This window comes from Rhyacophila brunnea, unplaced genomic scaffold (assembly GCF_057557595.1).
Source record: "Rhyacophila brunnea isolate RB1 unplaced genomic scaffold, BYU_Rbru_1.0 scaffold_5, whole genome shotgun sequence".
NCBI lineage: Eukaryota > Metazoa > Arthropoda > Insecta > Trichoptera > Rhyacophilidae > Rhyacophila > Rhyacophila brunnea.
In genome coordinates, this window is record NW_028233170.1 from 11,167,957 (window position 1) to 11,185,801 (window position 17,845).

The 17,845-nt window shown below is 33.9% G+C and overlaps 2 protein-coding genes across 3 annotated transcripts in view; both read left to right on the forward strand.

Moving 5' to 3' along the window:
• LOC147066042 (sodium/potassium-transporting ATPase subunit beta-2-like) overlaps positions 1-2,982 on the forward strand; it is a 92,094-nt gene extending 89,112 nt beyond the window's left edge. For both annotated transcript variants that reach the window (XM_085955541.1, XM_085955543.1), the window contains exon 7: positions 241-2,982. In XM_085955541.1, the coding sequence (XP_085811667.1) occupies positions 241-344 (104 nt within the window). In that variant the 3' untranslated portion in view covers positions 345-2,982. The remainder of the gene's footprint in view (positions 1-240) is intronic.
• Positions 2,983-8,717: 5,735 nt separating this feature from the next.
• On the forward strand, positions 8,718-14,074 carry LOC147066043 (sodium/potassium-transporting ATPase subunit beta-2-like). The gene is made up of 6 exons (XM_085955814.1): positions 8,718-8,910; positions 10,099-10,215; positions 10,570-10,751; positions 11,442-11,552; positions 12,282-12,456; positions 13,814-14,074. The coding sequence occupies exons 1-6, from the start codon at positions 8,847-8,849 to the stop codon at positions 13,915-13,917; spliced, it is 753 nt and encodes a 250-aa protein (XP_085811940.1). The 5' UTR covers positions 8,718-8,846; the 3' UTR covers positions 13,918-14,074.
• The last annotated feature ends 3,771 nt before the right edge of the window (positions 14,075-17,845 follow it).

Sequence of the window (17,845 nt, forward strand, 5' to 3'; positions counted from 1 at the left end):
AGATAGTGTTCTTATTACAAATGTAATATAACTATTTGTCTTCATATGGTCATTGTTAGATAATCGATTAGAATTTCACGGGGTGAAAATAGATACTGCTCTAATCCAAATCTAGATTATGCGCTGATAAGTTGAATTCCATAAATCACTATTCACTCCATGTTTGTTGTATGTCCTCTCATCTAAAATGTGTACAATAACGAAGCATAATGACTAATGGCGCATGTGATATGATTTCAGCCGGAGTACTAATCAACATCGAGTGCAAGGCGTGGGCCAAGAACATCAAGCACGACCGACACGATCGTCGTGGCTCCGTTCACTTCGAGCTGATGGTGGACTAAGAGCGCGCAATGGCGCCGACAATATTATTATTATTAACACATTATATCAGATTCGTTTCACCGACAACAATAACAACAAAATTTTCAGTTCCGTCATTTGGAGACTTTCTTTGAGCCACGCGTTCCGTTTTGTGTATATCGTTTCGTATTATAATCCCCACACACATACATTAATTAATATATAAATAAATAACTATATATATAATATATATGATATATATTGATAAAACATTCACAAAGTGTACCGCACTGGCGAAGAGGACGCAGGTCTCCCTGTCACCCTACTCAGTCTCCGATCGGTCGTTGTCGCTCTCGTTTTAATTTTCGTAAATTATTGATTAATGTGCTTGTACAAACGTGTTCATTGTGGTGTGTGTGCGTGTGTCATGTTTGCCGCGTGCGTGTGTGCGTGCGTCAGTCATTATTATTATTATTATTGTGATTATTATGTATATTGGAATAAATAAAAGATATGAATCTCGATCGAACGATAATCCCGCTTCGGGGACGAGACACCCGAACGATAATAATATGTTTAATGCGATGTATGTCCGTTTCGTTGTTGACGATCCTTTTCACCTGCTTGGCGAATCAACATTGAAGATTTGTCGTGACGCTGTGCACAATGTTTAAATGTAAATGGCGCGGGGGGTGAGGGCGAGAGGGCCGGGGTGAAGGGGTGAGGGCGAGAGAGGGAGGGGGAGAGAGGCGAAGGGCGAAGGGCGGGGGTGTGGCGCGCGTCGACCTTCATTTCGTTAGGCCTCTCTTTTAGTACGTTAAAATATAAAATAAATATAATTATAATATGATAAAGGGGGGAAGGTGCGGAAATTGACTTAACGAAATACTTAAAAGTAAAATAATTGAGAATGGGGAGTGAAGACGGGCGCAGCTTCCTAATGCTTGGCGAGTAGGCGAACTCACTACCGGGTGTCGGTTTTTAGATAATATCATAGATTCATATATTAATAATGAATTAATAAAATGATTTAATTGATAATTAATTAGTTGAAATTAATAAGAGTAATCACTAGCTAATTTTAAAATGAATATTCAACTTCTGCCCTGCCACTTGTTAGTTTTTCTAGCTCTATACGAGTCGTGTCAGTCGGTACAGTTCGCTTTTTCAGCTATTAACTTAATCTGTCGGAGGAGCGAGGCGGAATCCGCCCGCCCTTGGCCGAATACATTCATTATCCATTACCCATTACCCATTACCTACTTCACTTACATTCTATCGTCTCATCTATTATTTACGGATGAAAAGAGTTACGTTGTGTAAATAAGATTTCGTTGTTCAAAATGATAAAATAATTAATAGAGTGATTTGCAAAATCAATGTGAATTGTATTGTTTTATATAGTGGTAATGTCGCAGTGTGTCGCCGGCCGCGGCCCGCACTACATATTAAGCACTGTTACGCTAGTTTTTAACGCAGAAAGATTACCTATCCATTAATGAATTAATGAAATTGTTATAAATAGTTAGTATGTACGTACTTAAGTGTTATCTGTAATCCATATAGTTTAGATATACTTTTAGGGAACTATCCAAAAAAAAAACTAAACATTGTAAAGTAATTGAATATTTCACAAAGAACTTAACTTTTGATGCCGAAGGACGATCCGCGAATGCGGCGGGCGACCGGCGACTCGGCGCCCGACCCGATCGCCTCTGTCACTATTACCTTTACATTACATCACATTACGTACCGTACTATTATTGTATAACGATCATTTCTGCATCTCTGTTTGTCAGCGATATCCGGTATCGTCTCTTCTCACCGCGAATAACATTTCATCGAGATCCGCCGTTCATCGGTCGACCCGCCAGACACTACTCACAACACACGATTATAATGTATCTCGTTAACGTATTGGTTTTAGTACTAAGTTAAGCACATTTTGAGGACACAGCGAGCGTCCGGCGAGACGCGCGGCCGCACCGCACCGGGCGCGCCTCGCCGCTCCAAGTCGCTCGACCGCTACCGATTATTGTGCTCTGTCGCATGTTTCCGACGCCACGGCGTTAGTGCTAGCGGCAAACAACTTGGTTTCGACTGCGGTCTACTCACTCTATCACTACTGCGACCACCGCTCACAATATATTTTCACATCAGCATTCGCTCATCGGACTCAGCAGACTTCAGATCCTTGATTTCGACGGCGTTTTGTTAAATTTATATTCAGCAAATGAAGGTTTTTTATGATTGTTTCTGGAGTCTTTGAATTCGACGAGTTTGATAATAGTTAATTACCGCCGACTGAAAATGTATCGTGGGATTGTGGAAGCGATCGTAGAGTTGGGAGATGGATTTGGGTGAATGTAGCAAGTGAGGGGGTTGCGTGAGACGGTACTGGGGGGGGGGATGATGAGAGGCGATCGCTTTTGATGCAGCGTTGGCTGTTTTGGGGGCCAAGGTATGGGGGAGGGGGAAAGGGGAGTTGGATCGCGACTTGTGGAGGGGGCCCCGTGCGCCCCCGGAAAACATTCGTGACAGAGCACACGTGTACAAAATGTTTAAAAATTAAGTGTGCATAAATAAAACTGCATGCAAAAAGTTAAGTAATCATTTCAAACAATTTCATTTATGCTTAATGTAAACATTTTTAAAAGAAATTAATAAAACATCCATAGTGGTTATAAAATAATCTCTCGTTTTATTTCACTGGCCTCTCCCAATTTTCCTCTCTTATTACTTTACGAATGTGAATTACATGAAACTACTATTAAATTATATATTGGTAACATAGAATATATTCAATAATGTGTCATTTAATTAAAATACTATTATTATTTTATCTGAATAAAAGAAAATAATATAAAGTAATGCCAGAATCCAAAACACGTATAATTAATTAATTAATGAATATTCCATTCAGATTTTAAACTAAATGAATAATACATGTAACGTAATTACTTGCTATCAAACTTACAAAAATATATTCGATAGGGCAAATACTAATTATTTAAATAAATGCACTCTACGAGCTACAATCGCAATTATTCACCTATGGATTCTACGTGCTCTACGCGCTACGTCTGTAAAAAGGTCTACGTCGCTACGTCTGCTATGACTGTGCGTTTTTTTATACTTAATATATTACACACGAATATAAAGCTAGATATTATGATTTAAAAAATCGTATAATTATATTATCTGCATTATTACCAGTAATAAAATTATAAATCAGAGAAAATAAAATATATACAGTTGTTAAAGATTTACTGTATCGATTTTTGAGAAGGAATTTTAGAAATACGGTTTTTATGATCTCATTCATTTAAAGTTATATTTTAATCATTAGAATAAAATAAATATATCTGTAAAAATGGTTAAATGCTATTCTGATGAAATAAAAATACTTATAGTTATATTTATTTGTTAGAGGAAATAACAATGTTAATAATTTAAGTTGATTTATTTTAATTTTTAATGCTTTTCACCAATTCAGAAATTAAATCAGTAAAAAATAATTGATTTTTATTTTTTAAACTGAAATCATATGACTACTATAATCACTGATATCTATTTTATACACAAGACTGCTTTCGGCCGCTACGGCAGTTATCTAAGGTAGGTTGGTATCTAAGTATTAGCACTTATTGTAACAATTACAATAAGTTAGTTGTAATTGTTACAATAAGTGCTATGTTTTAACAGCACCTCTTTTGGCAGTGGTAAATTTTAGAGCCATATATACAGTTTTGACTGTTTAGAGGGCTAACTTATTGTAATTGTTACAATAATTGTTAATACTTCCATACAAACCTAACCTAGATAGCTGCCGTAGCGGCCGAAAGCAATCTTGTGTATAGAATATTGTAAATCAAAAATTTTGAACCGCCAATAAAATACTTTTTCTAATACAATATTTTTATAATGTAGTTTGATCACTTTTCGATAAAGACATTATTGCTGCCTTAGAATTATTCTTATTAAGATTATAAAAAATATGTACTTAGTACTAATTACGGAAAAATTAAATCAGCTGTGAATTAGTTAAAATATTATATTCATCTCAGTAAATAAACAAAGCTTATTGAATGTGAAATTTTTGGCATTTATTTTAATGTGTGGATCGATATATTTTAATAATTACCTTGACCACCAAAAGCTACTATTAATAATAGATTGAAATACAACAGACAATATTGTAAAGAGACCAAAACACACAACAAATAATAATTCATAAAGTCAATTTCCGATACAAGATATACTAATACAGATAATTTATGCTTCATTGTCTTATCAGCCGGGGTCGATCCACTGCTGGGCGAAGGCCTCCCTTAGCTTATTTCACCTATCTCAGTCCCGAGTTCTTCGCTGCCAAGTACATCCACCAAACTTTATGAGTTTGATTATCTGAGTTTTAGGTTGCATCTGTGGTTGTTTGTTTACCTTAAAATACCAGTGGTGAAACCCCGGTTAGCAAAGGATTATTTAACATTTAAGTATTAACTTGTCTTGTGAACGGATAATTGAATTACGAGACTTTATTAACCATGAAATGTAATTAGTGGTACAAAATAAGAATATTTAGTTGTGAGCTAATTTTAATTAGGGATAAATTATTTATATTTTTAAATAAATAAATATTCTTTGTAAATTGGTGTGTTAATTAACGCTATATCTTCAATTGGCGATCTTTTAAAAATTTACGTTAAGTATATATAGTCGTCAATTTATGATACATATCTGAAAATACCTTTAAGGATTTTAATCAGGGCAATGACTAAAATATCCTAGACAAGTCAAGAAAAAAATTCTAGTTTTTCAAAATATTATGTAATGTTGTATTTTTATGAGAAATTGTAATTTGGCAATGCTGATTTTAATATAATATCTAGTCACGCAGATTAGCATGGAAATGTGGATACACCGCACAAATAATTAACCTTTTCCACTAAGGGGTAAGGCTTTTAATTTTTGGTAGGAACCTCCTCTTTTTACAGCCGTCTTGGATTTTATAGCAGTCATCTTGAATAATCATATTAACAATATCCTGGTTTTTAAAGAACTTAGGATCACAACCTTTGTATGTCAATATACATGTTTAGGGTAAGGAAATAAAAATAGACAAATTTGAAATGCATACAAGATGTATTTTTATTCACGAAATGACATTTAACTGTTATAGAAATATTCACCATTGTTTTGGAAATTATATATTTACTTAGTAAATACACATTAAACGACACATATTTTTTGTATATAAAAGTCGCCACTATGATGCGTGTAGAAAAAAATTGGTGGATAATTGAAGAAGTATATTTAGTAAGTATATTGTTAAATGAAATTAATTTTGTATTTTTAAGGTTTACAATAATTATTGAAAACGCGAAACATACAGCAACATCAATGTACTACCATCGGTTCCATGAATAAACAGAACATGAAGAAATAGAACAGAACTATGAAAATTCAGAACAGGGGAAAAATATTACATTTAATATTGAAATTTTTATATATGCCAATGCACATACAGGTCGCCCAGAAGTCAGAAAAAAGGTATGAAACCCTTAGTAATCGAGTGGCAACAGTTGTGCACGATATTAAAATTAAGAAAATAAATTATTCTTACGCCAAAGAGCCAACATATTTTTTGGTTATGTAAATTTAATTGTTGTCTCATGAAACTACATATAAATAATAACAAGATAAAAATAAATTTTTATATACCACGTTTTTTTTTAATTTTCTGTTGAATCATATAAACTTAACAATTCTATGTATTAATAAATACTTTTTTGTACTTGATAGAATACTGAATAAATTCAGAATACCGAAATGTCATTTTGACATTTCATATTGGTTTCCATAGTAACGCACGTATATATTAATGAATTTAGTTGCTAGGACCCCCTTAGCAACCAATAATAGTGTTTTACTTTATGCGAATTTTTTCCGAAATAACTTTCCATACAAGACAGAATTAACTTAAAATGAATTCAATTCTGCTTAAAGATGGCTAAAAGTATTAAAATAATGCATTGTCGTCGTGTTCTGATATATTCTAAAAGTTTCAAATGTCTAGTTAGTCGGGAAGTTAGTTAACAATCTTCAATCGTCCAATACAAATCTTCGACAAACAAGAAAAATATTCTACTGGACAAACAAGAATACGAGCTAATAAAAACGTGGTAAAAATACGCAAACAAGACGATTCGTCCAGCGACTCCAATTATTGTAAATATACAAAAAAGTGCCTCACGGATCGCGACCGAAATGACACTAATCGAACTGTTATGTGGGTATAAGATACCTACCAAACCTGACAAGTTATAAGGGTTAATAAACTATAACCATGTAATATGATACAGTTTCTTACATAATATTCTAGACTTGATAAACACACATGTAAAGGGCGTTAGTAGTCATTCGACATTGTACTCACGCCAGGGCATACGAGAGACGTCAATAAACTAATTAAAATGTTATCACTAAAAATATATAAAAGGGGACATGCAACTTGCGCCCTTTTCATTTATTTTAAGGTCTTTTTAACGCGTATATTCTGTCCTCCTTTTTATGCAATTGCATTTCCGATTGAATAAGCTGTAAGTTTTAACTTCCGTGAAAACTTATTGTTTCCCGATCAATTACCTTAAATTACCTGACGGTTACCTTCAAGTGTAATGTGAGTAGCGGCGAAAGACTGCCAGTCACGGAATTCTGCATAATTTTTATATTTTTTAGACTGTGTTTCGCATTGGAAATGATGGTGGGCCATTCTGATTGCGCCCAAACTATTATGAATATATAAATGACTCAATTGTCGCATGAATGGAATCGACCGGCATCATAGTATGACCCCTAATAGAAAATTTATTTTTATCGATTCAATGAGAGTTGAATTTTTCATAAAATAAGATAGCTTAGCCAACATTTCCCGGTCCTTATTCTGACCAGCGCAGCTATCTATCACAGTATAATAAAATTGTTGATTTTTTCCCGCTTTGTCAACCCTGTACAAAAATTTGTGCAAGATTGTGGAGATTTCATTACTGCCACGCTTACCATCAATCAGTTTCACCTCATAAAAAGCAGTATTCATTATTTATTCCATTTTCGCAGATACTTTAATTACGTTCATATTTTCGACTATAATATAAATTTACGCTTTCATCGTTTGGTGTTTAGCACCTTATTGAGGTCAATACTTGCGCACAAAACGTATTTTTTACTTTTGGCTTATTTAAGAACATCTCCTTGCATATATCCTTTTCGGTAAAGTGACATTTGTAAGCCGAAGTCTCTCGTCACCAGACATATATTTAATTTTCTTGCGAAAAGAACACGTATCTTTTTTTGTAGATGGAAAATCAAGTTGAACTGTTCATTAAATACGTTTCTGAAAACATTCAGACTCACGACATTAGTAGATTCATTCAAAGAATCTAAATATGTATTCAGTATACATTTTTAACATTTCGAAAATCTGCAGGAAGATACTTATTCGTAGATTGTTCCGACAGTAGTGAGATGGAACGGCGGGTAATAGTCTAATAAACTTTATTATCAGGTTTATTTTATCTCAGCCAGTTTCACTGCAAGACGCGTACTTTCCTCTCATATCGGCTTTCGCATAAGTCACTACCAGACAGGCAACTGAATAAACCGTACCGACTATATTGTCACTTACGCTATCAAAAAACGTCGGTTACGTTGGTTTGCCCGACTTTATAATACGATAAGAAGTTAAAACGCTATAAGGGCACATACCCTAAAAAAATCACGCGATTAAGCTCGCACTGTAATATTTTGTCACTTACGCGCTAGGTGGTATTGAACAATAATTCTCGGTTTAAAACGCAATAACCAAAAACTGTTGCTTACGTTGTTTTGCCAATTAATAACGCATTCACTGCTGACAGATAATTACTAATTAAATACCACATTTCATTTTGTTAATTATATCTAATGGCCGTCTAACGCAAACGCGCCAGTCGAGGTGTCAGCACTAAATGAGTTAAGGTTCGAAATGTCTCAAATTAGTGCAGTTTTATAATTTTATAATTAAATTATAAACAATTGATATATTATAAAATTGAATTATTTACTTACCTTTATTACAAAATGTCTTGGTTTCATTATTATTAAGTATTTAATTCCAATAAAATGTATATGATTGAAAACTGCGCTTTTTAGATCTGAATTAATATTTTAAATTTATTATAAATATTTTTGTGAATTCTGGATGGAAGCTTATAGTTAAAATTCATAGTCACGCCAATAGGAAATGTCGCCACTTATGGGGCCATCCTTTTGTATGGAATTTACAAATCTATATAATTTATATATGTGTTTCTGTTTCTATCCAGTTTTATCAAATCAGCGATGAACCGAGTCCGCGAGGTTATCGTTAAATCGGTTTATCGCTAGTTTGGTGCAGTTTTCCTAGTATGTAGATAGTAGGATTAGTCTATGTGTTTTCTGTTGCACGAAATAATTGAATACGGTAACAATTACGAGACAGTTATTGTAATATTAAAATAAAAATGAAGGTGCTAAAGGACTTGTTTGTTGTTGTTGTAGCGCTCGTTTTAGCAGTATCCGTGCAAGGTAAGAAATCTGTAGTTTTCGAATTACCTTTTTTCCAGCTGTTGCATGCTGTAATTTGGTTTCAACCTTTTTATGCGTTCAATATTATGTAGTTTTGTTACGTTAACCAGAAGGTATGATAATATTACTGCGTCAAATGTACTGCGATAATATTTGTGCAACGAAAATTTGTCTTGAAAAATATAATTATTATTTATTTATTTATTTACAATTATTAATGATTTCTAAATACCTATGATTGATTTGGACACATTTCAGAGTTGTCTCGATGATTTTACAGGTACGTGACGTTTATATCCGATATTTTCTTACATAACTTCAACGTTTGCCATATTATTGTTGCACTTTTTGCAATTACTTTACTTTTATTCCATAAGAAGTAAAACCAAATACAATGTTGCTCAATGTTTCAACAAATTTTTATTTCTTCATTATTATATAAGCTACTAATTAGTAGATAAAAATCAAAAATTAGGCGCAGACAATTCCATTATAGTGTATAATTATTATTCAAGCATGAAATATCCGCCACTAGTGCTGATTATACAAACTAACGACGTAACCCGACAAAAAAAATACTTCCTGTCCATTTAAATTTTTCATGTTCATTAATACATTTTCTTTCCATTTTTAATACTGAATATATCGGTGTTGTCTATTTTTTATAAGCGGTATTTCGGTATCGAAAAATACTGGAATACCGGTTTTGAAATACCGGTATTGCAATCCCAATAATGAGGGTGTAAATTAACCAGCACATTAATATTACTGAAATCGAATGAAGTGGATTGACTTTTTAGATAACATTTCCTATCAAGTAGATTAAAAGCTCGCCCGTTCGTTATCCTGAATTCACTCGATCGGGTTTTAAATACGATTACGCGATAATAATTTATATTTCATAAATATAATGATTAATCATTTATTAATCAGGAGTTCTGAGTTAATTTTATGATTTCAGTATAAACGATTCCATTTAATCAAACAATATGACACTATTTTAAAGCAGTTGTTATATTATGTATATACTTCTGATAACATTTCAGAAACAGTTGCGTATTTCATAAGCTTTTACCCGGTAGTTATAAAAATTAATACTTACTGAAAAAAATATCAAGAAAGAATGTGTCACGAGTCAAATCTTCTTGCATTCTTGAAAATATTGATCGTTGTACTGTTTGTTTACAGGTCTTGAATTCCGGCCCATGCCACCATCGCTGTGCAATAGCACTCTCATCTCGTACAACGCTAGCGATGAGGCGAACGTCGCGTACTGGACCAATGACATTGACGATTTCTTAAAATGTAAGCTTTTAAATGTCGCTAGGTTATATGATTTAATAATTATTAGATGAAAGGTAACTTCAGGTGATACTTTAGTATTTATTATCAAACATAACATGTCTTTACTTATGAAAAATTTTCTGTAGCAAGAACATTACCTGGTAATATTAAAGTTGATAAAATATATTTTAGCCAATCTTTCTTGGACATAAAATTTTTCTATTTTATTATATTAATTTTGTTATATTAATTTAATATAACATTCAAAACCACACTTAAAAGCTGAAAAATTGCTTGAATCTCATTAGGAAAATTAAATAATGCCAAGATGTATGATCCATTAGTGCATTCTCAACGGATTATTTTGATTTGCAGTGTACTTAGAGAATGACTCGAATGTGACCGGGGCCGACAACCGCGTGGCCTGCGACTACGAGAGACCGCCACCAGCAGGAAAGGTGTGCAACGTTCCTGTAGACACCTGGATCCCGTGCACCTGGAAAAATAATTATAACTATCATAAATCAGCGCCGTGTATATTCCTCAAGTGGAACGATGTAATTGCTAAGTATTGTTTTATCCTAGCTTAGCATTCTAAGATAAAGTTACTGAAATAAGTAATTCAACGAATAATAAATCACAAGATTTGAGAATGTCACATTCATTATTGATCACATACAATTTGAAAGTACATTGGCCATAATCCAGGAGATGAGGGTTTAAGTCCCACCCGGCGTCGTATTTAACATATATATATTGTAGGTATGCTTCTGAGGTGTTTTAAAATTATGTGTGTTAAAGAAAGATTGATTAAAAAAAACAACAACCAGAATATATATTGACATTGAACATCAAAATCATAATTATTGGAATGTTCGTTTGGTTCATGTTCTTAATTTCGATTGTGAATAATAATAGATAAGCAATTATCAACTTTGTTTACAGACAAATGACTTCAGCTGTCATTACTTAGTTGATAAAATTTTAGTGATGCATATCATATCTATATTATAATAATATTATACTCATCGGCGGATTTTATATAACGGAAATGACGCAACGAAAAGTTTCATTGATATTTTGCCATTTTACGGATTCCTAAATTAATGATTAGTATTATCCTGATTATACAATGAATTATACAATAATCATTTTTGAAAATTACTTCTGTTTTCAAATTACCAATTCGTTGAGAAAATAATGTATGAAGTGCCCTTTTAAACAAAAGCATCGATTTAAATTTTCAGATTTATAATTGGAAGCCCGCGACATACAACAACACAGATGCACTGCCATCAAAAATGCCCGAAGACCTGAAGGCGTACATCAATAATAAAAAATATCACCCTGAAATCCCTGTAAGTTCACCTTTTATTATTTATCCAATATTATGTCCTATGAAGCATATATTATTCTTTAAAATAATACATATAAATAGGTAATCTCTTCCATCATGGAAAATTTTTGCGAATTAAGATTTTTTTATGTATGGGTTAACAATATATTTCTTATTATTGAACAATGTCTTGTACACTATACATATTGGAGCACTGTAAATAACTATTATGTATAACAATTACAGACAACTGCATATTTGAAAACAAGAACTACAAATATCGATACGTATAGAAAAATACTACAAGGTGAAATCATTTAGCTGTAAAAGTAATAAAATACTCAATACCAATGTCACTCTTGGAAACATTTTTCACAATTTTTATACATTACCACTCATACTAAAACGATATTATTTCTTCTTTCTTTCGACCATGTCCGATCCTAATAGGATCATTTGGGCCTCCACAGAGTAGAGGTTTATATTAACAGATTTTGTTTTTTTCGAGTAATGGATGTCAGCGACTTACTCAACCTATTAGGTCCATACCCTGACAGACACAAATTGAAAAACAATGTGTACTTGCCAGACCCAGGATTTGAACCTGGGACCCACGGCGTTATAGTCCAACGCTTAAGCCGCGCGGCGATATTATTTAGTGCTCATTATTTTTTTAAATCGACCGATTCCATCATTTTATATAGAGTAGAAACAGAATTTTGACTAATATGACTATGTCTGCGTTGTTTAGTTTGTCCAGAACACTGTGTGGGTGTCATGCGAGGGGGAAACCCCCGCAGACCACGAGAACATGGGCAGCATCATGCACATCCCGACGCGCGGTTTTCCGAGTTACTACTTCCCGTTCACGAATACGGACGGATACCTCAGCCCCCTTATGGCTATTTTCTTCGAGCGTCCTAGGCGTTAGTATACTTTTTACATAATTTTATATAGATGTAATATTTTTTAAACATTTTTGTGGTCGACGAAAGCGTATCGATACATTTTAACATGCATATTATATTAGTTTATCATACAATAATATTTTGGTAAAAAATATATAATTTATAAATATGATCATTTCAATAATAAAAACTGACTTTTGATGAAAAAAATCAGATGTGATCTTCACATTTCGTCACCCTAGTTATAACTTGTTATAAATGCAATTTATTCTTCTTCCAAATCAGGTATTCATTCAGATCATATTAATACCGAACGGTGCCTCTAAGAAGAATGCCTGTCGCTCGAAAATTTAGGTTTAGCGATTAATTTTGTTTTGATATAGGAGATATTGGAGAATTATTTCACTCATATAAGTATAATTTATGGTAGCAAAATATACTGGCAAATACAGTTTTTCATATAAATTAGAAACAATTTAACATAAATAGTTAAACGTTGAAAACGTAAACGTTCACTTTGTTTTTTTGTATCCAAGATTGTTGAGGTGCCGACGCCTTATTTATAAGATGAACAACGTCCTCTCTCAAGAGAGTTACCTCTTTTCAAAGCATTGATTATATCCACTTTACCTTTTAATGATAGTACGACACGTTTTCTTTTCGATAGCATATCGATAATATTCAAAATAAATATTTAAATCGCGAAAATAAACGTTTCAGAAAACTAACTTGTCTTGATTTTAAAGAATCTGGATACATTATCAAAAATTCAAATAATCGAGGTTTCACTTTATGTAGATTTATTTAAAGTCTACGTATAAAATATAAAAATGGCCTATAGCGAATAAATAAAAAAACAAAATAAACTTTTGATGTACCCACTACTTAAAATATACTTAAAATCACGTAACTTTTTTTCAAATTATCATTCCATATAAATCATCACCATAATTTTGTAATAGCAATACATTAGCTTTTTGCATAATACTCGTAGTTTTCTCGAGATTGGACTCTATACATCCCATATTTCCGACTTATTCCATCAATATTTTTTTTAAAGCTTCTAGTCTAAAGATTATGTCTAGGTCATATTAGATATTTGTTTTTGTTATTAGTCTACTTAGATAGAGTTCTTCCAACAAATATAATTCTATTTGTATTCATGTGATCAGTGTTAGCGAATCGCAAAAACTTTTACACACTGAAAAGAGATGCTGCTATAATCCATATCCAGACATTCATTGAGAGTTCTTATCCCATAAGAAGTGTTTGATACTTGATCACTATTTATTCCATGTTCCTTGTGCCCCATCTCATCTAAAATATGTACAATAACGAAGCATAATGACTAATTGCGTATATGATATGATTTCAGGCGGAGTAGTAATCAGCATAGTGTGCAAGGCGTGGGCCAAGAACATCAAGCACGACCAACACGATTCTCGTGGCTCTGTTCACTTCAAGCTGATGATAGACTAAAAGTGCGCAATGGCGCCGACAAAATTATTATTTTTAACAAATTGTATAAGATTTGTTTCACCGACAACAATAACAACAAAATTTTCAGTTCCGTCATTTGGAGACTTTCTTTGAGTCACGCGTCCTGTTTTGTATATATCGTTTCGTATTATTATAATCCCTCCACACATACATTAATTACTATATAAATAAATAACTATATAATATATATATATGATATATATTGATACGCGTTCGTTTTGTGAATATCCTTTCATATTATAATCCCCATTTTAATTTTTACATAGGTACAAGATAATACAATAATACGGATAATTTAAGCTTCATTGTATTATCAGCCGGTGTCGACCCACTGCTGGGTGAAGGTTTCCCATTATTCCACCCATCTCGGTCCCTAGTACTTCGCTGTCATGTACATCCACCAAACTTTATGAGTTCGTTTATCCAGCGAGTTTTAGGAAGCATCTGTGGCCGTTTACCTTAAAATACCAGTGGTGAAACCCCGGTTAGCAAACGATTAAGTCATTGGACGCTGAATACGTACCTACCTGGCGCGTAACGATCAGGCGGCCGATCGATGTAATTAGCATACATTTTAAAAGTGATAATTAAAAAGTAATTATATACTCAGCGGTCAATCAACATTTAAGTTTTAATTTGTACGAAATTTTAATTTGAACGAAACAATAATTTACGAGACTTTATTACCCATAATATATTAATAAGTGCTACAAAAAAGAATATTTTGTTGTGTGGTTATTTTAATTAGTCATAAATAATACTGTACCCGGGAGGCATAGGACATCATGTCCATTTTGGCCAAAAATGACTTTTTAACACAGGAATACTTAAGTTTTTTTCCTCTATCTAGGGTTATATAACAGTATCTCCAATTAGGTATATTTACAGAAATAGTAGTTTATAAAACAACACTTTATCTATTTTCATTCCGGAGCATATAACACTATGTGGACATGTAGTTATATGCCTCTAATTATTTATTTTTCCAATGACATCATATCCACATATCGTTGTATGCCTCTAAGAACTTTTTCACTTTTAATTTATGGTAACTAATATTGGATGATTATTGAGTGTCAATTTCACAAAATATAGCAGCTACTTTTCATATAAAAGACCCATATTTTTGTAATTTAGTATTATTGGTGTTGGAACTATATTTTTATAGTTTTTCATTTTTAAGTTTATAAGGAAATAATGAGTTCGCGTGCAAAATGGATAATGTTGATGGCGTCAACATCAGCTCAAAATCCTAGAGAATGTCTACCACCCACCATGTAAATATTCATACCTACATTAATAATTAACCTATCTACAGTAGATATGCTCTGTGAAATCATATATTTTTAAGTAAGTACTGAAGTGTTAGGCATAAAGCCCATTGACGCAGCGAGTGCGGCGCTCGCGCAAAATTTCTACAAGTGGCGCGTAAATCATCAAAAATACAACGTAATCAAATACGCCAGCGCCCACTGGACTTGACGATGCCTTGCGCCCCGCTTGCCGCATGAGTCACCGTTTTTCGCTTCTCGGCGATACGATTTAATGAAAATACAAAGAAGTCCATTCATTGAACACGGCTACCAAAATTACGCTGCTCGAGGCATCGTCGATCGACGGGTGAAAAGCAATTATTTTATAACAGGGAACTCTTTGTTCCGTGTCCTATATTTCGCTGGTTGAATAATGTCGTCGTAAATATTTATTACAAGCCCCGAAATAATATAATATTTTTATTGCTTTGTTATGAGAGACGCTGAAAAATAATTGTTTTGTGCTGCTTGGGCCGCTTATTACATAGGTGAAGGGTAATGCGCGGCGAGAGACGTGTGATTATGGTTATGAATAAACACTTAATACGCCGACTTCGCCCGCTCGACGCGTTCTATGGGCACCATCGCTTAGAATGAGTTGTTTGGTTTAAATTTATAGTCATATAATTTTACACAAGTTTATTCTCCATACATAATTTACATGTTATTATTACCACCAATTATTATTTTATTACAGTAACGGTTAGGGAACAAACCCGAAATTTTGCAATAGAGGGAAATACATTGTTACATGCAGAGAGCTTCGATTAATCTTCGATCGACAGCTTGTTGAAGAAGAGATGTCACGGAGAGTTGTAGCTTTCGAGATGTGGCTGAATAGACGCAATCTCAAAATTCCTTAGACTGACCGGGTGACATAATGTTGAAGTTCTCAATCGAATGGAAAAAGGCCAAGAAGTTCTGCGTAGTATCAAAACCAGGAAACTACAGTATCTCGGCCACATTATGAGAGGACAAAAGTACAGCATTCCCCAGCTTGTCATTCAAGGAAGAACAATGGTAAGCGTAGCAGAGGATGACAGCGCATTTCATGGCTTAATAACCTCCATGATTGGTACGAGTGCAGCTCCATTGAACTGTTCCGGGTATCAGATGACAAAGTAAAGATGGCCGTGGCTGACCTCCGCTAGGGCATGGTATAAAAAGAAGATACCATTTGCATAATATACAAGACTAAAAGTAATCATCGATATTGTCATACCCCACACCCATTAATAATAAAAAAGTATAATGGTATAGTGTCATATTCGACAAATCAATCGAGGGCATTCAGGAGATAATCGACATGTTTCATGACAACTCGTCTCGCATTGGTTTGAACATCAACGCGAAGAAAACCAACGTTTTATGCAACAGCACCTTTCCTGATCCAGATTTCCTTCTGATTAGCGAGGGGCAAAATATCGAGAGCGTCGACAGCTTTAAATACCTGGGGGGTACACATCACGGGAGACGGCATTTTGGACAAAGTGCTCGTGCTCGCTACCCGAATGGGAATGGCTGGAGCAACATTCAACTCGATGCGGAATGTCTGGGATTGTAGTTGATCAATACCAAATGCCGCCTATTCGACGCTTGCATTCTGACGGTGCTGCTTTACGGTAGCAAATCATGGCACCTTACGAAGGCTCAGAGAAACCGTATACTGAGCTTCGAAAACAGATAACATAAACAGATTACGACGGATACTTGGTGTGCAGGTGTGCTGTAGTAGGAGCAACGAGGAGATACGAGAGCGCACCAATCATCACGCTGAGAGTGAAGAGGCGGCGTTGGACCTGGCTCGGCCACGTGCTGCGGATGCCAGAAGAGAATTTCAACCTGGCTTGCCTGTTCTTCGAGCCAACTGGATTACGGCGTCCTGGAAGGCCGCTAAATACCATCCATAGAGTGTATATGGCGGAGCTACGGGATGCTGGTTTGACCTAGAACGATGCAAAACGACTGGCGAGCGACAGAGATTCTTGGAGACGCCACGTGGTGTCCATATGCTCCAGCTAAGAGGTGGATATGGCCGAAGAAGAAGACTTTCTTGCCTTCATATTGTCATGATTTTTATAAAAAATTAAAACATGGGGCCAATTCTCATGATTATCCTGAATGTGACATTCCTGATGACAATGAATCATATAAACTCTTTGGTGGAATATTGTAAATATCTTTTTTATACAAGTACAATAAAATTATATTTCGTTTACTATATTATTCTTAAATTCCTCCATCATGTCCAATATTTCTACAATGTTATGTATATTTACTTAGAGGGACAAGACATCACGTCCATTATAAATTGTTTTATGCATTTTTTTTAAATTTTTCATTTCTTAACATCTTCGTAGGTTTAATTGAACAAATAAATAAAATAAGAAGTAAAACAAATGCGTTTTATTTCAAAAACATATTAAGAAAACACAAAAGAAAATCGTTTTTATGCTCTCCTGTAAAGTTGTCAAAATGGACATGATGTCCTATGCCTCCGGGGTACACATATATTTTTATATAAATGAATATTCTTTGAAACCTGGTGTTTTAATTAGCGCTATATCTTCAATTGGCGATCTCTTAAAAAATAT